At 46.5% G+C, this 24741-nt stretch overlaps 1 protein-coding gene across 1 annotated transcript in view; it reads left to right on the plus strand.

The window, feature by feature from the left end:
- ca14 (carbonic anhydrase XIV) overlaps positions 1-24517 on the plus strand; it is a 145411-nt gene extending 120894 nt beyond the window's left edge. Inside the window, exons 6-11 of the mRNA XM_060920787.1 lie at positions 18379-18536; positions 19740-19866; positions 21472-21495; positions 21680-21764; positions 22416-22469; positions 23971-24517. Of these exons, the coding sequence (XP_060776770.1) occupies positions 18379-18536; positions 19740-19866; positions 21472-21495; positions 21680-21764; positions 22416-22469; positions 23971-24517 (995 nt within the window). The remainder of the gene's footprint in view (positions 1-18378; positions 18537-19739; positions 19867-21471; positions 21496-21679; positions 21765-22415; positions 22470-23970) is intronic.
- Positions 24518-24741: the final 224 nt, after the last annotated feature.

The raw sequence follows: 24741 nt of genomic DNA on the forward strand, positions 1-24741 counted from the left end.
ATCATCATCAAAAGATTCAGAGAATCTGGAAGAATCTCTGTGCGTAAGGGTCAAGGCCGGAAAACCATACTGGTGCCCGTGATCTTCAGGCCCTTAGACGGCACTGCATCACATACAGGCATGCTTCTGTGTTGGAAATCACAAAATGGGCTCAGGAATATTTCCAGAGAACATTATCTGTGAACACAATTCACCGTGCCATCCGCCGTTGCCAGCTAAAACTCTATAGTTCAAAGAAGAAGCTGTATCTAAACATGATCCAGAAGTGCAGACGTCTTCTCTGGGCCAAGGCTCATTTAAAATGGACTGTGGCAAAGTGGAAAACTGTTCTGTGGTCAGACGAATCAAAATTTGAAGTTCTTTATGGAAATCAGGGACACCGTGTCATTCGGACTAAAGAGGAGAAGGACGACCCAAGTTGTTATCAGCGCTCAGTTCAGAAGCCTGCATCTCTGATGGTATGGGGTTGGCATTAGTGCATGTGGCATGGGCAGCTTACACATCTGGAAAGACACCATCAATGCTGAAAGGTATATCCAGGTTCTAGAGCAACATATACTCCCATCCAGATGACGTCTCTTTCAGGGAAGACCTTGCATTTTCCAACATGACAATGCCAAAACACATACTGCATCAATTACAGCATCATGGCTACATAGAAGAAGGGTCCGGGTACTGAACTGGCCAGCCTGCAGTCCAGATCTTTCACCCATAGAAAACATTTGGCGCATCATAAAACAGAAGATACGACAAAAAAGACCTAAGACAGTTAAGCAACTAGAATCCTACATTAGACAAGAATGGGTTAACATTCCTATCTCTAAACTTGAGCAACTTGACTCCTCAGTCCCCAGACATTTACAGACTGTTGTAAAGAGAAAAGGGGACATCTCACAGTGGTAAACATGGCCTTGTCCCAACTTTTTTGAGATGTGTTGTTGTCATGAAATTTAAAAATCACCTAATTTTTTTCTTAAAATGATACATTTTCTCAGTTTAAACATTTGATATGTCATCTATGTTCTATTCTGAATAAAATATGGAATTTTGAAACTTCCATGTCATTGCATTCCGTTTTTATTTACAATTTGTACTTTGTCCCAACTTTTTTGGAATCGGGGTTGTAAACAACCTACAGATTAGTGACCCTTATCGATTACCCCTACAGTTTTTAAATGAGAAGCCTTAAAGTAAGGAGAGGACAGGCAAGCTTCCCCATACAGTGCGTTTACATGCACATAGAGAAAATCAAATTTCTGCCATAGCTCGACTGAAATCGAAGTTCTAAATGCCATGGAAACACCTTAGCTCAGCTGAAATCGAACCGAACTGGATTTCTCGTAATCGAGCTACGCGACCTAGATTATGCGATTGTAGCCGAGCTACTTAGTGCATGTAAACCCTATCGAGCTACGTAGTTGAGCTACTTACTTCAGCACTGCCCCTTCCGGAAGTGACGAGTGACGAGACCACAAGCGGGAAACACAACAGCCTCAGTCGGCATGACAACAGTAGAAATGTGCACTTCTGGAGCAGTGAGGAGATAGAGTTCATGCTCATTCAGCTTAAGGAGTTGAATATATATATATATATATATAATCAATGTTGCTGTCCTCGTCGCCGTTCTTCTTGTGAACACGGAACTGATAACTTTGTTTATACTCTTGAATAGCTCTTCTTCATGATGACAACCGGAAGTGTACCAACACGATGGGGCGTGTAGTGCCACCTGTGGCTCGGGTGCACAATGTACCTCACACAATAGCTCGATTTCCTTGTGTGCATGTAGGATTGGATTTCTCTGGCACCCCTGCTGGGACCCTTAGCTCGATTACTGACAGTAGCTCGATTTGGATGTGCATGTAAACGCACTGATAGACTCCCATTATAAACGTGGCAGTGTACAGATCAGAGCAGGTGGGTGGAGCACAGAAGTGCGGCAGGCCAGAACTGAGTTCACAAAACTCTATTTATTTATAGCTTTTCAGCTTTTCATACTCTCCCAGCCACACATGCACACACACACAAGTCTTCTGGTTGGGGAGAGAGCTCCCTTCCTCTGCTCCCTCTCTCCTTTTATAGGGCGCAGTAACTGGGGAAGACACACAAACACAGGTTAACTAACATCAGGTGCAGTGATTCTGCCACTTACCTTCCCTGACTCCGCCCTCCATTCACAGACTGATGCTTGACCATGCCCCCGCTGCCACATACCCCCACCGCCCGACTCAGGCTGGGGAGCCATCCGGCCTGCAGCTGACTCCCCCCCCCTGACAGGAGAGGAAATCTGCCACGACCATCTGCGCCCCCGGCCTGTGGACCACCTTGAAATTAAATGGCTGGAGTGCCAGATACCAATGGGTGATCCGCGCGTTGGCATCCTTCATGCGCTGGAGCCACTGGAGGGGTGCATGGTCCGAACAGAGGGTGAAAGGGCATCCCAGTAGGTAGTAGCAGAGGGCGAGGACTGCCCACTTGATGGCCAGGCACTCCTTTTCTATGGTGCTGTAGCGGCCCTCACGCACCGACAGCTTCCTGCTGATGTACAGCACTGGACAATCCTCCCCCTCCACCTCCTGGGACAGAACAGCCCCCAGCCCCCTGTCCGATGTGTCTGTCTGCAAAACAAAAGGGGAGAGAAAAGTCAGGGGAGTGTAACAGTGCCCCCCCCACACAGTGCAGCCTTTACCTCAGAGAAAGCCCGCTGACATTGCTCCGTCCACTGGACCAGATCTGGTGACCCCTTTTTAATGAGATCAGTCAGCGGGCTGGTGACGTCCGAATAATTAGGTATAAACCTATAATAGTAGCCAGCCAGCCCCAGAAACTGTCTCACCCCCTTTTTGGTCTTGGGCCTTGGGCAGGCAGCAATCGCTGCTGTCTTATTAATTTGGGGATGCACCTGCCCATTGCCCAAGTGGAAGCCCAGATACCGTACTTCCACCCGCCCAATCGCACACTTCTTCAGGTTGGCTGTGAGACCCGCTCGCCTCAGTGACCTAAGGACGGCCCTTAGGTGTAAATGCTGCAGCCAGTCATTACTATAGATTATTATATCGTTCAGGTATGCGGCCGCATAGGTAGCATGGGGGCGGAGGACCCTATCTATAAGCCGCTGGAACGTAGCGGGTGCCCCAAACAGCCCAAAAGGAAGTGTGACAAACTGGTGTAAGCCAAATGGTGTGGAAAAGGCCGTTTTCTCTCGGGATAATGGAGTCAAGGGGATCTGCCAATATCCCTTTGTCAAATACAGTGTCGAATAAAAATGAGCCGTGCCTAGTCGATCAAGCAACTCGTCAATACGAGGCATTGGGTATGCATCGAATTTAGACACCGCATTGACTTTTCTATAGTCCACACAGAACCGGACCGACCCGTCGGCCTTGGGAACCAAGACCACCGGGCTGCTCCAGTCACTGTGGGACTCCTCGACGATGCCCATGTCAAGCATGGCCTCGAGTTCTTCCTGAACCACCTTTTTCTTGTGTTCGGGCAGCCTGTAAGGGCGGCTGCGCACTACCACCCCTGGGGGCATCTCAATGTGGTGTTCTATGAGGCGAGTGCGGCTGGGCAGGGGCAAGAACATGTCCGAAAATTCGGTCTGCAACTGGGCAATCTCCATGAGTTGGGTCAGATAGAGGTGGTCTCCACAGGGGACCGGAGTGATAAACAAAGTCAATGTTCCCTTTTGAACCTCCAGCCCCAGCTCTGCCTTCTCCGGAACCAATGACACCAATGCCATGGGGACCTCCTCGTTCCAAAGTTTTAGCAGATTGAGGTGGTAAATCTGTAGCACCCCGCCCCTGTCAGTTCGCCTCACCTCATAGTCGACATCCCCAACTCGCCGTGTGACCTCAAAGGGTCCTTGCCACTTGGCGATCAATTTGGAGCTCGATGTGGGCAACAGCACAAGTACTTTATCTCCCAGTGCGAACTCTCTAAGGCGCGTGCCCCTGTTGTACAGGCAGATTTGCCGTTCTTGGGCCTGCCGCAAATTCTCCTGGGTTAGGTGTGTGAGTGTGTGGAGTTTTGCACACAGGTTGATAACGTATTGAATTTCGTTTTTGCTCATTGAAGGTCCCTCCTCCCAATTTTCCTGCAGTACATCTAGGATGCCACGCGGCTTATGCCCATATAATAATTTGAACGGGGAGAACCCTGTGGAGGCTTGTGGGACCTCTCGCACTGCAAATAACAGGGGCTTGAGCTATTTATCCCAGTTGCATGCATCCTCGCGTACAAATTTTTTAATTATGTTTTTGAGGGTGCATTTAAACCGTTCGACTAAGCCGTCTGTTTGTGGGTGATAAATGCTGGTGTGGATCGGCTTAATTCCCAGTAACCCATACAGTTCGCGCAGTGTGGGTGACATAAATGTAGTGCCTTGATCAGTCAGAACCTCTTTGGGGATTCCAACTCGGGAGATGACATGGAAGAGTGCTTCCGCAATACTATGTGCTGAGATATTACGAAGAGGCACTGCTTCCGGATACCGCATTGCATAGTCCACCAGAACTAAAATAAAGTGATACCCTCATGTTGACCGATCTAATGGCCCGACGAGATCCATCCCAATTCTTTCGAACGGGGTCTTGATTAATGGCAGACGGCGCAAAGGCGCTTTTGGAATGGCCATTGGATTTACTAACTGGCATTCTCGGCACGCTGCACACCACCTACAGACATCGCCACGAATCCCTGGCCAATAGAACCGGGCCAGTATTCACGCTCATGTCTTATCCTGCCCCAAGTGTCCAGCCATTGGATTAAAGTGAGCCACCTGGAATATAAATTCCCGGCGGCTCTTTGGGATCAAAAGCTGTGTGATCGGTTCCTTAGTCTGAGTGTCCTGCGTCACTCCATATAATCTATCCTTCATAATGGAAAAATAGGGGAAGGACGGGGTGGCATTTGGCTGGAGCATTTGACCATCGATTACTCTCACTTGGTCAAATGCATGCCGCAGAGTCTCGTCTCACAACTGCTCTAATGGGAAATCCGCGAGGGATTCCCTGAGAGAGGGAGGAGGAGCCTGCTGCTCCTCACTCTGACTTGGTGATGACGTAGATGGCTCTGTGACAGCTGGTCCCGCCAATGCCACACTGGGACCTCCCCCTGCTGAACTATGGCAGGCCCCACTCTTCACTAAATGAGTCATTAATTCCCAAAATCCCGGCAAATCAGTCCCCAAAATTATCGAATGGGTAAGACAAGGATTAACCGCCGCCTTTACTCTAAATTTCTCCCCTTGAAATAGAATGTGGACCAACACTAAAGGGTAGTTGTGAACATCCCCGTGCACACACAACACCTTCACCAATTGTGCTCTCCCCAATGCCTCGTCTTGCACCAGGCTTTGGTGGATTGAGGTCTGATTACAGCCGGAGTCCTCCAACACCTGATACGTATCCCATTGGATACTCACCACTCTGGCCCAATCGAGGGCGGTCCTTGGCTTGTCGGGGATCCAGACCACCGCGCCCACCTCCATCGCTGAGCACTGATGCTGGAGGTGCCCCGGCTCCCCGCAGCGCCAGCAAACTGGCCTGGGCTCTCTCTCTGCACCAGTGTTCTGGAGCTCACTCACCTGAGGGGGGGGAGAGACAGACACAGAATTGCGAAATGGTAGGGCACCGCGGGTGCGGCGGGCCAGCTGGGGTGGAGCTGGCCCCCGCCTCTGTGGTGGGTGAGTGGGGCGAGGACGAGGAACAGAAGGGGAGGGGGAGAGAGAGAGGAGAGGAGAGAAGAGGAGACATGCTGTCCTGCCGTCGGAACAGCCGCCAAATGGTCCTCCGCCAGCTCGATGGCCTGATCCAGCGACGCAGGGTGATGGCACTGGACCCACTCCACTGTTCCATTGGGAAGTCAGGTGATGAATTGTTCCAGCGCCACCAGATCGACGATTCCCTCGGCATCGCGGTTGTTGGCCCTCAGCCACCGCCGGCAGGCGTCCCGGACTTTCTGGCCAAACGCAAACAGCCAGCCAACCTCCTCCAGGCGCAGAGCGCGGAAGCACTGCCATTGTTGCTCCAGGGTGTGCCCCACACGCTGGAGGACGGCCCAGTGGAGGTCGGCGTAGACCAGCTGGCTGTCGGTGGGGAGCTGTAGTGCGGCCAGCTGCGCCTCGCCCATTAGCAGGGGGAGGAGGCGCGCCGTGCGCTGTTCCACCGGCCAGCCCCAGGCCTCTGCTGCCTGCTCAAAGAGCACGAGGAAGGCCTCGGGGTCGTTGTGTGGGCCCATCTTCATTAGGGTAAGGTGGGGAGGGCCCGCGGTGGTGGAGGTGGTGGACCCCGCCAACGTGAGTAGGTGCCGGAACGCCTGGCGATCTTCCTGCTGCGCCAGCACCAGGGCCTCGAACCTTTGCTCCTGCTCCTTCCAGAGGGTGACCAGTGCCTGGTGCTGGTTCTGTTGGGCCGTAGCGAGGGCATGGATCAGGTCCTTGAAGGGGGAGGACTCCATGGGGCTGTTCTCCTCTGTGCTCCGATCCTGGGTTTCGGCACCACTGTAGAAATCAGAGTGGGTGGGTGGAGCACAGAAGTACAGCAGGCCAGAACTGAGTTCACAAAACTCTTTTTATTTACAGCGTTTCAGCTTTTCACACTCTCCCAGCCACACACGCATGCACACACACAAGTCTTCTGGTTGGGGAGAGAGCTCCCTTCCTCTGCTCTCTCTCTCCTTTTATAGGGCACGGTCACTGGGGAAGACACACAAACACAGGTTAACTAACATCAGGTGCAGTGATTCTGCCACTTACCTTCCCTGACTCCGCCCTCCGTTCACAGACCGACGCTTGACCATGCCCCCGCTGCCACAGTGAGGTTATTAGATTGCTTTTATATGTCTAGTTACTGGTTCCATGGTATTTTTCATCAGCACAGAAGCTTTTAATCAGTCATTCTTATACTATCTTTATCTTTATTATTTCATCACAAGATCAAATATACATATCTTATGTTACAAAATATAACTACAATAAAAAAATGTATACAATGTACTATATATCAAATAATAAAATTGAAAGAAAATTAATCTTATAGTGCAAGATCATATCTAAAAATTACACGAGTTATATTAGACTTCTTAAAACGATCAGTGTTAACTTTTGGGCGGCAGCTGAGGTTCTTTCTCCAATTGTACTTTATTCTCTTTTTCTTTGGCATCAATTCCCTTAGAGGGTGTTGGCTTAAATACGTCTCATCTCATCTTATTATATCTTGCTGCTTTATCCTGTTCTACAGGGTTGCAGGCAAGCTGGAGCCCATCCCAGCTGACTGCGAGCAAAAGACGGGGTACACCCTGGACAAGTCGCCAGGTCATCACAGGGCTGACACATAGACACAGACTCACATTCACACTCACACCTATGATCTATTTAGAGTCACCAGTTAACCTAACCTGCATGTCTTTGGACTGTGGGGGAAACTGGAGCACCGGGAGGAAACCCATGCGGACACAGGGAGAACATGCAAACTCCACACAGAAAGGCCCTCGCCGGCCACGGGGCTCAAACCTGGACCTTCTTGCTGTGAGGTGACAGTGCTAACCACTACACCACCATGTTGCCCGCTTAAATACATTACTTTCTTAATTCTCTTGTCCTGCCTTTCTAATAATTCATGCACATTAAAAGCTCTTGATGTATATTTACATTTATAGCATCTGTCCAAGAAACATTGTGCAGTTGTTAATTCAGCATCGGACACACCATAAATAGGAAGGCCATAAGTGATATTGGGAAGGACGATACTAGTGAAAAGGTGATCAATCTCTAACTGATTATATCCTTCTTTATGTAATGATCTTAAGATAAAAAGGCACTTGTTGGCCTTAACAAGCTTTTCATGAATATGAATATCAAATCTACTATTATCTTGAAACATTACACCCAAGATGGAAAGCTCACTGGTCTGCGGTATACCTGATACCATTGGGAATTCCTCCGTACAACCTCTCTTCCAAAAAATCAATTCCTTACACTTAGTCGGGTTGCTAGACATACTATTATAACTAGACCACTCCTTAAACTGATTCACTCAGGCCTCAGAATCGTCTCTACCTTTCCACACAGGTGATACAATACTGGTAACGTCTGCATATTTAAACAATACAGGCTTACTATCTATGCTTATCTCCAGATCATTGAGAAAAATTGTGAACAAATGCGGGCCACTAACGCTACCTTGTGTGGTCCCCTTATTAACGTCTTTCCATTTCCCCACAAAATCATTGTAAACAATTCTCTGCTGTCTACCTTCCAAAAAGCTTAAATACCAGTTAACAATATATGGATTGAGGCTGAGCTGCTTTAAATTTACCGACAACAAATTATGTTTCACAGTGTCAAAGGCCTTACTAAAATCCATTGCAAACAGGCGAACCGCCTTACACTTCGGATTATCGAGGAATTGATTAACCATATTTTGGATGGTGATCAAGGCATATGTGCAGCTACCCCCATGCCTATATGTAAATTGGGAAGCATTGAGATGTTCTTCCATTATATCCCGCGCATGAGCAAGCAAGACCACTTTCTTAAATGCTCTAGCTATAACGGGTGTCACATTAATACCTCGATAAGCATTGTTCTCCAGTGGTACTTCAGCTTTCGGCAGTGGATTAATATTAGATCTCTTCCATGACTGCGGCCAAGTATGCATTTTTAAAGATAAGTTCCAGACCCTAGTGATCATCGGAGTTAATAGTTCAGCGTGATCCTTCCAAATGGTGTAAGGAATTGAGTCGGGACCTGTGGCTGTCTTTTTTATCCCATGAAGAGCATTCCACACTTGGTGCTGTGTGACGACAGGGATATCTACATCTTTGCCAATTTCCATGAGTGCTGGTGCAGTATATGCTTCATCTGTACACAGGTTACCAAAGTATTCATTCAATTCCCAAAGGGAACTCTCGTCAAGAGATGGTGAGGCCACTGGCTGACGATGCTGGGAAATATTATCGACCTTTTTCCACCAGTCACGGATCCCAATAGCTGCAACAAAATCTTTTCTGTTCTCACAGATGAGTTTTGAGATTCTCTTATTCAGTGCCTTTAAACAATCCTTGTTACCAGCAGAAATGCGTGATTTCGCCCAAAGCATGGACTTAACAAGTAGGGTCATCCAGACTGGATCACAAGACGACATTGTCACTGTTCTTATAGGCATACACTTGTCCAAATTACTGAGAATAATCGCCTCCATCCAACATACAGCTTGATCTACCCCCATGGCCTGGTAAACCTCTCCCCAATCCTGCTCAGCTAACGCCAAGTACAAATCACACTTCCTGTGTCCCCTTGGGTCACAGATTTTAACTTTGCGGTGAACTGGGCAAAGCTTTATTCCCACTGGCAATATCACACCAGTATGATCAGTCTTTGTTAGCATTCGAAAAGGACGACACCTTCCAAAAAGGTCTAAGTGGTTCATTAAACAATTATCCAACTTTAAATCTCTACGTGTAGGAAAATCAACCAAAGCATTCCAGCCAGACAATTCTTCAAAATGATTGATATTTAGCTGATTCAAGTCACCACCACAAACAACAACAGTTCCTGGATGATTGTCCAAGGTGTTGTCAACAAAGTTCAAAAGATGTTTCATTAAATCACCTTTGCAGTAGCTGTGCTTTGGTGGATTATAAACACAGCATATTAAAAATGGTGTCCCATAGGAAGGAGTAAAGTTACACAAATGAATTCATTGCTTGATCAATAAACATTAACCACCGCCAGACTACTTCTAACATAAATTGCCACACCGCCTATATTTCACATATCATTCCCACCCCAATGCCTATCCCTATGGAAGATAGAATAGTGTCATGGTCCTACCTGTGGGCTTCTCTCTTCAGGTAACATCTCCACTCAGCATTACCGGCCACGCCCGCTCTCACTTCCTCTTATTAACTTTCAGTGACTGTCATTGGCTGTTGCCGATCACCTGCTTCCCCCCTGTGTGTATTTAAGCTGCAGTTCTCCCAAGCCTCAGTGTCAGATCGTCTGCAACTTCCAGCGTGATAACCTGCTCTGTGTTCCTACTACTCTGACTCCTGACGATATTCTGTTCCGTCTGACTCTGTCTGCTCTCCAGCCCCGGTAACCTGATCTGCCTTCTGTCCTGTCGACTCTGCCTCTTGCCTGCCTCTCCTGTACCTTCGCCTGATCTCCAGCTTGCCCAGCCCTGCTGCTCGCCTGCCTCTCCATCAGCCCGGTGTGAGCAGCCCTGCCTGGAGCCCTACTCTTCAGCCCCGGTAACCTGACCCTGCATTTCTGTCCCCTATCTTGCTATCTGATCTGTGACTCTGTGTTCCAGCCTGCTCACTAACTCCAGCCTGCTGAGGGACTACTGCTGGGAGACTGCCTGAAACCCAAGTGCTGTCAACCTACAGCCACACCTCTCTGACAATGCCTGATCCCATCTGATCTCAGAAGCTGGGCTGGGTCAGTACTTGGATGGGAGACCTCAGACGTCACCACCATGCTCCCACCAGCCATCCCTGCCTCTCAGTCCTTCTGCCACTGAACTTCACACACACACATTCTCCCAACTCCCTTTTCCCCTGTTATTATTAAACTGTGGTTTGAGTGCATTTGATCTCCTCTCCTGTCTGGTCCTTGACAGAATGATCTGACCTAGACCAGCTGCAGTGCACCGAAGGAGATGTCAGTCGGATGTCTGCTGACATTGCAGCCCTGATCCAGCTTGGTCATCAGCAGCAGCAACAGCTCCAGCAACAGCAACAACGACTGGACCAAGCACTCCAGGTGCTCACCGCCCTAGCACCCCCTGCTCCTCCGAGTCAACCATCGCCGCCCCTTGTTGCATCAGCCCCTGTCATACCCGCCGCTGACTGGCCAGCTCCAGGAGGTGCTCCTGCTGCACTCGATGCCCTGGAACCCACGGTCGGCAGTCCGGAGCGTTTTGACAGTGACCCCTCCCAAGTCCGTGCTTTCCTGACCAGCTGCCGGTTGCTGTTCGACCTGCAGCCCAGAACCTTCGCGTCGGAGGCAGCGAAGGTGGCCTTTGTCATCACTCATCTGACTGGCCGCGCCCACCTGTGGGGGACTGCTGAGTATGAACGCCAGACACCGGCGTGTGCCTCCTTCTCCCTGTTTGCAGCGGAGATGATTAAGGTCTTCGACCTGGGCTCGTCGGCGATAGAGGCATCCAGAGGACTGATGAGTATTCGCCAAGGCAGACGAACAGTGGCTGACTACTCGATCGATTTCCGGACCTTGGCCCAGCACAGCAAGTGGAATATGCAGGCGCTGGTGGACGCCTTTCTGCACAGCCTGGCCGACTACATGAAGGACGAATTGGTTTCGTACGAACAACCGTTGACACTCCATGAGGCCATCGCCCTGGCCGTCCGCATTGACCGCTGGGTCCAGACCCGTCGACGAGAGAGGGCCCGGCAGACTCAGTCAGTCATCAGCGCATGGAGAAGCCCGAGCTCACCGGACATAGGAGGGGTCCGGCTGAGCTCAATGATCATCCAATCCTCCACCAGCCAGAAACCTATGCTCCAAGTTTGCCTTCATCTGTCGGATTCCACCCACACCCTGGCCGCCCTGGTTGACTCTGGCGCCGAGGCTAACATCATGGACACCGAGCTTGCACACCAGTTGGGTCTGCAAAGCCATCGCTTATCCTCTCCTGTTCCAGCCAGGGCGCTGGATGGCCATCTCCTTGGCACCGTCACCCGCCTCACTGCCCCTGTCCCGATGACTCTGTCAGGCAACCACCACAAAACCATCCAGTTTCACCTGCTCCATTCCCCCAGCCAACCTCTCATCCTGGGCTATCCATGGCTCCGCCAGCACAGTCCTCACCTCAACTGGGCCACTGGAGCGATAAGAGAATGGGGCAAGGACTGCCACCGGACCTGCTTACGAGCCTCCACTCTAACCCCTCGTACTCCACCTGCCAGCTCTGTCCCCGACCTCACTAATGTCCCAGTGTGTTATCACAGCCTTCGGGAGGTATTCAGCAAAGCCAAGGCCACTTCCTTGCCTCCTCACCGGCCCTACGACTGCGCCATTGATCTCTTCCCAGGCACTGCACCACCCAAGGGCCGTCTCTACTCTCTGTCCACCCCGGAAAGGAAGGCGATGGAGGCCTACATCAGTGACTCTCTGGCTGCCGGCCTCATCCGTCCATCCTCTTCTCCCGCCGGCGCTGGGTTCTTCTTCGTGGGAAAGAAGGATGGATCCCTGCGCCCCTGCATCGATTACAGGGGTCTCAACAACATCACTGTCAGGAACCGATACCCTCTCCCACTGCTTACCTCCGCCTTCGAGCTGCTCCAGCGAGCCACGATCTTCACCAAACTCGATCTCCGGAATGCCTACCACCTGGTTCAGATAAGGGAGGGAGACGAGTGGAAGACCGCGTTCAACACCCCCACCGGTCACTATGCATACCAGGTGATGCCGTTTGGCCTTACCAACGCGCCAGCGGTATTCCAGGCTCTGGTGAATGATGTCCTGCGATATATGTTGAACAAGTTCATGTTTGTTTTCCTTGACGACATCCTGATCTTCTCTAAAACCCTGTCCTAACACACCCAGCATGTCCAGCAAGTGCTCCGTCATCTCCTTGAAAACTCCCTCTTCGTCAAGGCTGAGAAGTGTGTTTCACGCCAAGTCTGTGGTGTTCCTGGGGTACATCGTGGCAGAGGGGAGCATCCAGATGGACCCTGCCAAAGTCTCAGCAGTGACTTCATGGCCAGTACCAGAGGGCAGGAAGAAGCTTCAGCAGTTCCTGGGCTTCACTAATTTCTACAGGAAATTCATTCGTAATTACAGCACCGTTGCATCACCCCTCACCGCCTTGACCAGCACCAAACAGCCCTTCACCTGGACTCCGGCTGCCAACGAAGCCTTTGCCACCCTCAAGGCTTGATTCACCACTGCTCCCGTCCTCCAGATGCCAGATGCGGAGCAGCAATTCATCGTTGAGGTGGACGCCTCGGATGTGGGAGTTGGGGCAGTGCTCTCACAGAGGTCAGCGGATGACAACAAACTCCACCCCTGTGCGTTCTTCTCCCGCCGGCTATCGCCGGCTGAACGCAATTATGACATAGGCAACCGGGAACTGCTGGCGGTCAAGCTCACCCTGGAGGAATGGCGTCACTGGCTGGAGGGGTGCGTAGTCCCATTCCTGGTCTGGACAGACCATAAGAATCTGGAATACATCCGCACTGCCAAACGACTCAACCCCAGACAGGCCCGCTGGGCTCTCTTTTTCACCAGATTCAATTTCACCCTTTCATAACGGCCCGGATCTCGCAACACCAAGCCTGACGCACTCTCCCGCCAGTTCCAGAAGGATGATGCCTCCTCCAAGGATCCGGCTCCCATCCTACCTGACCCCTGTATTGTTGCTGCTCTGACCTGGGACATCGAAGAACGAGTGCGGGAAGCCCTCCGTGACCAACCCAGCCCCAGTGAATGCCCTGCAAGTTGCCTCTTTGTTCCTGAAGACCTGCGATCCCAGGTTATACAATGGGGGCATGACTCCTGTCTAGCCTGCCACCCTGGTTCCACTCGCACCTACCACCTGCTCGCCCAACGGTTCTGGTGGCCGTCTATGAGCAGGGATGTGCAAGACTTCGTCCGAGCCTGCCCTACCTGTAATCAGAATAAATCCTCCAGCCGGCCTCCTGCCGGTTTGCTCCAGCCTCTGCCCGTGCCTATGCGACCCTGGTCCCACATTTCCCTGGATTTTGTTACGGGTCTGCCCCCTTCTAATGGGATGACTGTCATACTCACCATCGTGGACCGTTTTAGCAAGATGGCACACTTTGTTCCCCTCTCAAAACTACCGTCGGCCAAAGAGACCGCCCAGATCATCCTGCAGCAGGTCTTCCGCATCCATGGGCTGCCCAGGGACATCGTTTCGGAATGGGGGCCGCAATTCACCTCCTCTTTCTGGAAGGAATTTTGTCACCTGCTTGGGGCCACTGCCAGCCTCACCTCCGGATTCCGACCCCAGTCCAACGGCCAGTCTGAGCGGACTAACCAGGAGTTGGAGAAGGCACTTCGGTGCATGGTGTCATGCAACCCTAGGGCCTGGTGTGAACACCTGCTGTGGGTGGAATACTCTCACAACTCCCTCACCAGCTCAGCCACTGGACTGTCCCCATTCCACTGCGTGTATGGCTACCAACCACCCCTGTTCCCCAGCCAGGAGGGAGAGGTCACCTGCCCCTCTGCCCTCACCTATGCACGCCGATGCCGCCACACCTGGTCTCAAGCCTGCGCTGCACTCCTCAAGTCAGTCACCAGCTACTCCATTGGAGCCAACCGGCAGAGGACGCCTGCACCCACCTACCGGGTGGGCCAGAAGGTGTGGTTGTCAGCCAAGGACCTGCCCCTCCAGGTGGAGTCTCGTAAGCTGGCACCTCGGTTCGTTGGACCATTTCCGATCCACAGGATAATCAGCCAGTCTGCTGTCCGGCTCCGACTGCCCAAGTCTATGAGAGTGCACCCCACCTTCCACGTCTCAAAGATTAAGCCAGTGCATGAGAGCGCGCTGGTCCCAGCTGCACCTTCTCCTCCTCCTCCTCGTCTCATCGATGGTGGCCCAGTCTACTCCGTCCGGCGACTGCTGAAGTCACGGCGCAGGGGCAGGGGCCTCCAATACCTGGTGGATTGGGAGGGCTATGGTCCTGAGGAGAGGATGTGGGTTCCTGCTGGGAGAATTTTAGACCATACCCTCATCAGCACCTTTCATCACCTGCATCCGGACCAGCCGGAGGGGTTGACCAAGGGGTCCTTGTCAGAATGACGATGCGCCAACCGCTACTGTCCCCAAGTCCGATTCTAAACCAGATCCTGAGGCCTTGGACACTGACCGGTCAGAGGAGTTCTGACCCTCCACCGGTATTCCCCCTCCTCCCGCCCGTCTTAGTGGATCTGTGGCTAGGGACTTCTGGAGCCGTCCCTTGAGGGGGGGGTTCTGTCATGGTCCTACCTGTGGGCTTCTCTCTTCAGGTAACATCTCCACTCAGCATTACCGGCCACGCCCGCTCTCACTTCCTCTTATTAACTTTCAGTGACTGTCATTGGCTGTTGCCGATCACCTGCTTCCCCCCTGTGTGTATTTAAGCTGCAGTTCTCCCAAGCCTCAGTGTCAGATCGTCTGCAACTTCCAGCGTGATAACCTGCTCTGTGTTCCTACTACTCTGACTCCTGACGATATTCTGTTCCGTCTGACTCTGTCTGCTCTCCAACCCCGGTAACCTGATCTGCCTTCTGTCCTGTCGACTCTGCCTCTTGCCTGCTTCTCCTGTACCTTTGCCTGATCTCCAGCTTGCCCAGCCCTGCTGCTCGCCTGCCTCTCCATCAGCCCGGTGTGAGCAGCCCTGCCTGGAGCCCTACTCTTCAGCCCCGGTAACCTGACCCTGCATTTCTGTCCCCTATCTTTCTATCTGATCTGTGACTCTGTGTTCCAGCCTGCTCACTAACTCCAGCCTGCTGAGGGACTACTGCTGGGAGACTGCCTGAAACCCAAGTGTTGTCAGCCTACAACTACACCTCTCTGACAATGCCTGATCCTGTCTGATCTCAGAAGCTAAGCAGGGTCGGGCTGGGTCAGTACTTGGATGGGAGACCTCAGACATCACCACCATGCTCCCACCAGCCATCCCTGCCTCTCAGTCCTCCTGCCACTGAACTTCTCACACACACACATTCTCCCAACTCCCTTTTCCTCTGTTAATATTAAACTGTGGTTTGAGTGCATTTGATCTCTCCTGTCTGGTCCTTGACAGAATAGTCCACAATGTTAACCACAGCATCAGGTTGTGCCGGTTTTAGATGGGTTTCTGTCACAACACATATGTCGATATCATTGTGTCGCAGATCCACCTCTAAAGCTACAGATGCTCTCACTTTATTTTTGGTCTTAGAGAGACTACATATGTTAATAAACATACAGTTTGGTACAGCAAAACGCAAAGAACTAGATGTTCCTTGAATAACCGGCTCCCGAGGTATAGGAATAAGACATCTCTTTGCCTCCACTTACCTTGTACAAAGAGGTCTCACTGGGCAGCGAGATTTAACAACTTCAATCGCTCGGCAGTCATTAACAGGTCTCCTAGGAGTATAGAAATGATTGAAACCAGTCCTTCTGCTTTTTGATCTGTATCCACCTCTGTACTTAAGAATCCCAAGGTTTTTCAAAGTATTCATGACAAGTGTGGGAGGTCTACCCGCGAGCTTCCGTAGCGATAACAATTGATTCCGATCTAAAACCAATATTCCCATCTTACCACAGACAGAATCTCCCATGTTAGACTCAGCATGGTTTCCCTTATGCAAGTTCTTTGTGCTCTCAGGACCTGGATTAGGGTGGATATCCGACATGAGAACAGTCATATCAAGGAAAACAAACTCTTCTGGAGCCGCTAGATACACTAAGGCTTAGTGACTAAGCCATGAGCTTCCCAACGAACCACCGATCTCTTTAGCTGATGTATATAAACACGACTGTGTACAATTTCAATTTTAGTAGTCCAGCTATTGTAGTAGCTCGCTAGGTGTCCTCCAAAGCATATATTCCCTCCTGTTAAAGTAAAAAAAAAAGATTAAAAGACAAAAAAGTACAAGAGCTCTCAAGAACATGGCAGCCATTTTGGCATGCACACCACACCACCCCATGATCCACTAGATGTCACCACTATTGCCCATACAGCCCTTTCACTTTCACTCTGTGCATTGTTTGCATGAAATACATGTTCCAATTACTCAGCACTATAACACTGGCCAACAACATTAACAGTGTACGTTTACATTGATGACAAATTGTAAATATGCAATCATTTTGAGCAGTATTAATCTTGAAACAATCTATGAGACCATGTAAACCTGTAATAATATTTGAACATCCGATATTTGAACATATTTGGACATAATAATATTTAAATATGGCGGCACGGTGGTGTAGTGGTTAGCACTGTTGCCTCACAGCAAGAAGTTCCTGGGTTCGAGCCCCGGGGCCGGCGAGGGCCTTTCTTTGTGGAGTTTGCATGTTCTCCCTGTGTCTGCGTGGGTTTCCTCCGGGTGCTCCAGTTTCCCCCACAGTCCAAAGACATGCAGGTTAGGTTAACTGATGACTCTAAATTGACCGTAGGTGTGAGTGTGAATGGTTGTCTGTGTCTATGTGTCAGCCCTGTGATGACCCGGCGACTTGTCCAGGGTGTACCCCGCCTTTCGCCCGTAGTCAGCTGGAATAGGCTCCAGCTTGCCTGCGACCCTGTAGAAGGATAAAGCGGCTAGAGATAATGAGATGAGATGAATATTTCAATATCAAAACTGAGTATATAGCCCAATATTGGTTTTTGTACCATGATCAGCAGCCTAGCCACCAGAAGTTCCCAACTGCACAGTGGATTGTGGGATATGTGAAAGGGGCGAATGGACAATATTCATTAATCCAGTATATATATACTTCCCACCCCCCCAATATATGATGTTTGTTTTTTGATGTAAGAATGTTTTGACACACAGCCACTGTTTGTATCAGATCAAATATGTAAATTATCATTGTAAAATTCTGTGTGAAATATCTAGTGTTTATCTGAATAATAGCCATTTGGTTGGGTGTTAACTGGTGTATTATGTTGTAGAGATGCCAGAATTCTGTCCCCTGTGTGTTGATAGCCCTGTAATTCATTGTTTTCCAGAATAAATGCTGACAGATCAACCCTTTGCCTCCTCTGCAAAAGCCACAACAGAGACTTTTAGTTATTATTAGTTATTATTATTAGTGTAACTGGCTGGTTATAGTCGGTTACACACACTATTTTTCACTCAGACATAAGTATGCATGTAATTTACTTAGTTATTTTTAAAATCAACAGTGACAACTACACACAATGGAGTGACCTGGCAGTCTGCTGCTAATCCCTTGCAAAATTCTTTGGTCTGTTGTTTTTTTTTTGGTGTGTCTGGGTAAGTTTTGGCTGAGCTGAAGTCCCAGCTCTAATAGTAATGGTTCGTGCGCACACACACACACACACACACACACACACACACACACACACACACACACACACACACACAAGGGGATATCCAGGTGTTAAATACTTACCTTGGCAGTTTGAAGGGATGAAATAAAATGTCTTGGTTCATCATCTACAAAGGGAAAATTTCGTCAGTTAATTTTTAATTACTGGACATTTTAGCATGTTCTGGATCCTGGATCTAACACACTCTAAAAGTTTGTTGGATCAAGTATGTCCAGTCAAGAACACACACACACACATATATATATATATATTTTTTTATCCTGAAATAAACACACAGGAATTGGATTCAATACCAGTGATCTGTTGACAAGAGTTTGTTCTTGGTATGGTCCTCAGGTCAGAGGGTGTTTATCCCAGCATTTGATGTGAGGACCCTGCTCCCCAGAGACCTCAGCCATTATTTCCGCTACAGTGGCTCACTCACCACACCTCCATGCCACCAGAGTGTGCTGTGGACTGTCTTTGTTGAGAAGGTCAAGATCTCTCACTCCCAGGTACTCATAACATCTCTTGCTACTCCAACTCTGGTGGTTTCCAGCAGATAAACCAGTTAAACCAAGAGACTGTAATACCTTGCTCTATCAGATGCCCTACCACTGCTGTCCCAGTTTGAGATGTGTTTTGAAAGTAACAATATATCATTATGACAAGATTCCTACATACATTATAATAGAGTTGGCAAGCTCCAAAAGTTCTAGATTAAATAAAATAATGCATAAGCACTGTAAATATATTTTTAGAGCATGTTTGCAAACTAAGTACATTGGTCCATTCCAATGGAATTTACAGGGTATTCTCATTTGGGAGAAATCATTTTGTATTTATACATTTATTTATTGATTTTAATTTTTTTATTATTTAATTTTATGTTTAAATTGTACCAACAATATACTATGTGCCATTCTGTCCCATCATCTATTATTTTCCCTTAACTGCTTATAATAATAATAATAATAATAATAATAATAATAATAATAATAATAATAATAATAATCTGCTTTACATAAAATAAAAATTAGACAAGGAATACAATAAACAATACATATAAGGACATAATGAATTAAACATAAATAAAAGCTTGACCATTTAAAAATATGAAAAACTAAAGCAAAACAAAGAATGTCAGTAAAGATAAATAGTATAGGATGTTAGTAAAGCAATTAAAAATAACAAACCCATAATTAGTAATTTACAGGTGTTAAAAAAACCTCAATAGATTTATCACATCCACAAATTACAGTTAGGTTTTTAATCTGGATTTAAAGACATTTATAGAGCCTGTCTTCCTAATATCCTCTGGAACACTTCCAAAATTTAGTAAGGGAAAAAAGAGAGAAGCTCATTAGCTAGACATACCATAGCTAAACTACCAAGAGCTTTTTATGTAATTAAAAAAAAACTTGTAATCAGTACAAAACATAATAGACAACCAGTGTAAATTGAATAAAATTCAAGTGATATGTTTAGAATTTATTTTCCTGGTAAGGATACAAGCAACAGAATTCTGGATGAATTAAAACATTTAAAGAGACACTGGAAAATGTTATAAAAGCATGTACGAGTTTCTCAGCATAGCTTCTTAACATGTGTTAGCTTCTCTACTTTGCTAAATGTTATCCTTTACTTTATGCATCATTTCTCTCATGCTTTCTCTTCTCTTCCCTCCTCCTCATCTCTCTCTCTCTCTCTCTCTGCAGTTGCTGAAGTTGGAGACAGTGCTGTACTCCAGCAGACCTGGCTCTGCCATCCCTAAGCCACTACAGGACAATTATCGCACCACACAACCATTCAACAACAGGACAGTGCTTTCCTCTTTCGTCCCTGGTAAGAGATGGGAAGGCAGAGAGAATGATGTAATGGCCAGACCCAGAGCTCATTGTGTTCATGTGATAGACAAAATGAGAGAATGAGAGAGTGTTGGAAAAAGCAAATGTGCACAGAGAATTTTTCACAAAATATTAACAACATAAAACATGATTAATTATTAAAAGAAAATAACCTGATAACATAAGCATCTTTTATTTAATTTTACTTCATTTAAGTGTGGTACTTTGCCCAAAGCAAACATAATGGACAACAGGAATAAGAAAGTGCTCTGTTTAAACTAAACAAGATAACATCTAAGAAAAAATCAACAACATGTAAAATATCCTTGCTTGTGTATGCAAGTTTGATATGGATTATATATGGCAAGTTTGAGTTAATTTATGTTGTTGGTCTATGAAATATGACTACCTAGTCATATTTCATAGACTGTTCTGTTTTGTGCATGCACTCAGAAGTGGTCATCCTTTATCCAGGAAATGCGTCTGTATTTGGGACAGTTAAATACTGTACTTTAATAATACCCGGGCTGCTCTGGTTTGTGGCCAAAGATAAAGTACTTCTGAGTTTTCTGTCACATCACTCCCTTCTTCTCCTGAACTGAGGACGTTAAGTAAACAGGAAAGATAATCTGCAGCAACATTCTTATTTCCTTGTTAGTGGTAGAAATGGAATTTGAATGATTGAGTCTCACCTCCTTATCCGTCATGGTCTGCAGGTCAATGAGCACTCTGTGATCCATGCAGACCATCCAATCCCTTGTCCCCCTGGGCATAAGCTTACAGCTCAAGTAAAGGACTGTTCTTTCGCCTCCAAATTTCCTCTAGGCTTGGACTACTCCAGTACTTAGAGCTAAATGCAGTTAAAGCTGTTGTCTTGTATGTAAAATGATTTTACATAAGAAAAACATTGCACTTTCACTCTTTTTGGACTTGTCCATGAATGTTGAATACTCTGATATACTTCACTGGGCACGTCATTAACTGGTTACATAATCTGTATTATGTAACCAGTTATTGATGTGCCCAGTGAAGCTCTAAAATATTTTCTGAATAAACTCTAACTACTTAGGTTTTGTACATTTAAAATATTATTGTAATTAGGGATGGAACAGAATGATAATAGTGTACCCTATTATCATTCAATGTTAAAATGATTTGTTGTTTTAAATTAAAACAAGTTAGTAACCAGACTCCCTTAAAATGATGAGTTCATTGCAAGTCATATAGTAAGTTAACACAATGAGGCAATCAATTGAACTTGCTATATGAATTTCAATGAACTCAAAATTTTAAAGCAGCCCAATTACTAACTTTAAGTTAAAACAAATCATTCTTAAGTGTTGTTTTCATTATATTTTACAAAACAATGTAGAAATACTGTTTTATGTGATGATTTTCATTTTAAAAAGTGTTATGTCTTGTAGGATATTTCATGCAACATGCAACACATAAAAGATTAAAGTTTTATAATTTGATGTGAAGGCACTGTTTATACTGATAATTTTAAAATAATCGTAACAGCATAATTATATCAGATTTTTATCACTATTGTTTAACAATGCACATCAGTAATTATGATGTTATTCCTTTTTACTCTCTCTAGTTTCTGCAAATATCTACACAGCTGGTAAGAAAGTTGAGCCCTTATCACTAAATTTGTCTGATCAGGCAAAGTTTAATTTCTAGTTAAATTCATATTAATTAGAAAACACTTCTGTGTTTGAGCTGCATTTATTACCATCTGTAAACTTTGGTATATGTAACCTGTGTGTGTGTGTGTGTGTGTGTGTGTGTGTGTGTGTGTGAGACAGGTGAAATCTCAGCCATTGTGGTGGGCTGTCTGTGTGGCTGTGTAGGCTTGGCCGTAATTGTTCACTTTATCGTAAAGACAATTCGGTAAGAAACTCTGCTATGGCTTTTCAGTGGCCCCTTTGCTCAATCACTGTGTCTCACCCTTAAAAAATTTAAAATTATATAAAAAAAAGCAACCCTTTAACACTCTTAGTACTATGGGACTTATTTTTTATCTTTTAAGTGTAACGAGTACAATTTAATTTCATGTAACTGAATTGGAGACATAGGTTTAATATTCCTGAAGTCCTGTCCTATTTCCCATTCTCTAAGGAAACACAGGATCTTTGTAATACAGTATATGGCTCTGGCAACATATGAACATAGGGAATATAGAACCATGGAAACATAAAGCCCTGGTAACTTTTGTAAGTTAAAACAACAAATAATTTTTTAAAGTGTTTTCATTATATTTTATGAAACAGGATACTGGGAACATAGGGCTGACCTCATTCAACGGATATTACTCAGTGCTATATTGGTGTGGCGTAATGATAATTACATAACACAATGCAGTGATCATGCAATGATTTTCTAATCATATATGTTCAAAACATAAACTCTTGAAGTAGTCATTTGATTATTAACCAAGCATGCGTTCAATGTGAATGTCATGTTTGATTACTATTGATCACATATGTAGAATATATATATATATTTTTGGTCTTGTGATTGTGTCTCTTGGTCCCTTGGCAGCTCAATGTCAAGTTGGAACGTCCTGTCCAGTGTCCAACCACCTCCCCAGCACAGGTCACAATTATATAACATTTAACCTTTTAATTTTTTTCCAACACCTCATACATTTTTCTCCTCTTCTTTCTCTCTCATTTTATATATATATATATATATATATATATATATATATATATATATATATATATATAATTTGTGTGTGTGTGAGAGAGAGAGAGAGATGCGAGGGAGGCGGATTTAAGTGCAGAAGTAATCAGTTTAACAATACAGTGAAATGTATATGTACAGTGAACAAATATATACACATAAGCAAACAATCCAAAACAGCAGGCTAGATCAAAAATGTGAAAACAGGCAAAAGGGTCGGGTGAGGCACAAACAGGATATCAGAGGCAAATCGAGAACAGGAATGAGAAACAGGCACAAGAATCAGGAAACCAAGAACATGGGTAGAAAGGCTCCGTCATGCATACAGACATAATGTAATACTTCAAGTTCAAGTAACTTTATTTGTACCCGAAGGTAAACTTGTTTTGCAGTGGAGTCAGCTTTCTCTTCCACACATGCCAAACAACACTTAAAACATCTAACATAAAACACAGCGTGATAAACATATAACACAAAAAGAACATGATAAAAAACATGTAACCTGAAACACAACATTAAAACATAAACACATAAAACCCTACATGAAGCTAATACTTATTGTTCTGCCCTCTGATAAAAGTTGTGATTTGCCCTTTAATTTATTTCATTAAAAAAGGGGAGTTCATAATTTATGTAATGTTAAATAATATGATTTACTGCTAAAAGGTTTAAATTGCTTTACATTATTTCATGATGTACTCTTACTTTGAAGGCTTGTAAGGGATATGCTATGCATTATGGGATAGAGACTAATTGTTGTAAATAAGTAGCTCCGATGAACGTGATGGAGATTTTCCTTATGTCTTAAACTTCGTCTAGACACCTTCGAAAGCAATGGCTTTTTACTAAAGTCTTTCACCTGTCACACATGGAAACTGTAAATAAAGGAGCAAGGTGCTTGCTTCCTGGCTCGTGAAAACCAAGTTTGGCTGGCTGTTTATCTACGTTAACATACTGGACATATATAACACATAGTGGGAACAGTACAGTAAAAAAGCCATACCATCAGAGGGTGAAAGCGAAAATATAAGACATAGCTATGGACTCCAACCATGAAGCCAGTACAAGAGTCAGTATAGCTTCATCAGAAGTTACCCTCTGCTGTTCAGCCTCTGCAAAGTATTCGGTCAAGGCTGCATCCAAAGCTAGCTCTCAACATTCATCTTCTACAAGATCTTCTGTGATTGAAGCAGCAGCCAGACCTAGAGCCTCAGTGGAAACTGCGTTTGCTAAGGCAGCCTACGTTAAGAAACAGCAAGAAATTAAGAAGGAATCAGCCAGGTTAGACCTAGAAAAATCCATGCTACAAGCAGAAATAGAGGTCTTGGAGTGAGAAAGAAGCAGCAGCCGCTCGGGCTAGAGCTGAGATCCTAGAAGCAGCTGCAGCCATTGAAAATGATGATATTCACAGTGTGAGAAGCACAATTCCACCCCAAGCGGTCCAACAGAGAACGGAAGAGTATGTGCAAACACAGTTCAACACTCAAAGCTTAGCTCCACTGCACAATGGACTCTTGCACCATGGAGAAAATCCCACTCTGAAGACATCACCCATGGCTGCAGGAGAAACACCCACACACAACATCTTCACGCCCTCAGTGGTGAAGCACGCACATATGGCTCATCACACACCTTCTCCAAGCCCACCGGATAACCAGCAAAGACAATACAATCAGCATCCCCCTCATCATGTTACTGTCCCACCAATGATAGACTTTGCCAAGTTCCTCGCACGCAGAGAGTTGGTGACTACAGGTCTCTCAAAATTTGATGATACACCAGAAAGCTTCAGAGCATGGCAGTCATCATTTCTCAATGCCACACAGGACGTAGGGCTCACATACGGTGAACAGTTGGATCTCCTAGTCAAGTGGCTCGGCAAAGAGTCTTCCGAGCACATCAAGAGAATCTGTGCTGCTCATGCCATCAGCCCTCGAGCTATCCTGGGACAGACTTGAAGAATGCTACACTACACCAGAAATTGTGGAAAATGCCCTATTCAAGAGACTTGATAATTTTCCCCATCTATCTCCCAGAGACAACACAAAACTAAGAGAACTCAGCGATCTTCTCTTGTACCCCTTTTCCACCAAATCAGGTCCAGGGCTGGTTCGGGGCTGGTGCTGGTGTTGGTTCACAACTCGTTCAACTTGCGAGCCAGCTGAGAACCAGTTTGCTTTTC

This window comes from Neoarius graeffei, chromosome 5 (genome assembly GCF_027579695.1).
Source record: "Neoarius graeffei isolate fNeoGra1 chromosome 5, fNeoGra1.pri, whole genome shotgun sequence".
Lineage (NCBI taxonomy): Eukaryota > Metazoa > Chordata > Actinopteri > Siluriformes > Ariidae > Neoarius > Neoarius graeffei.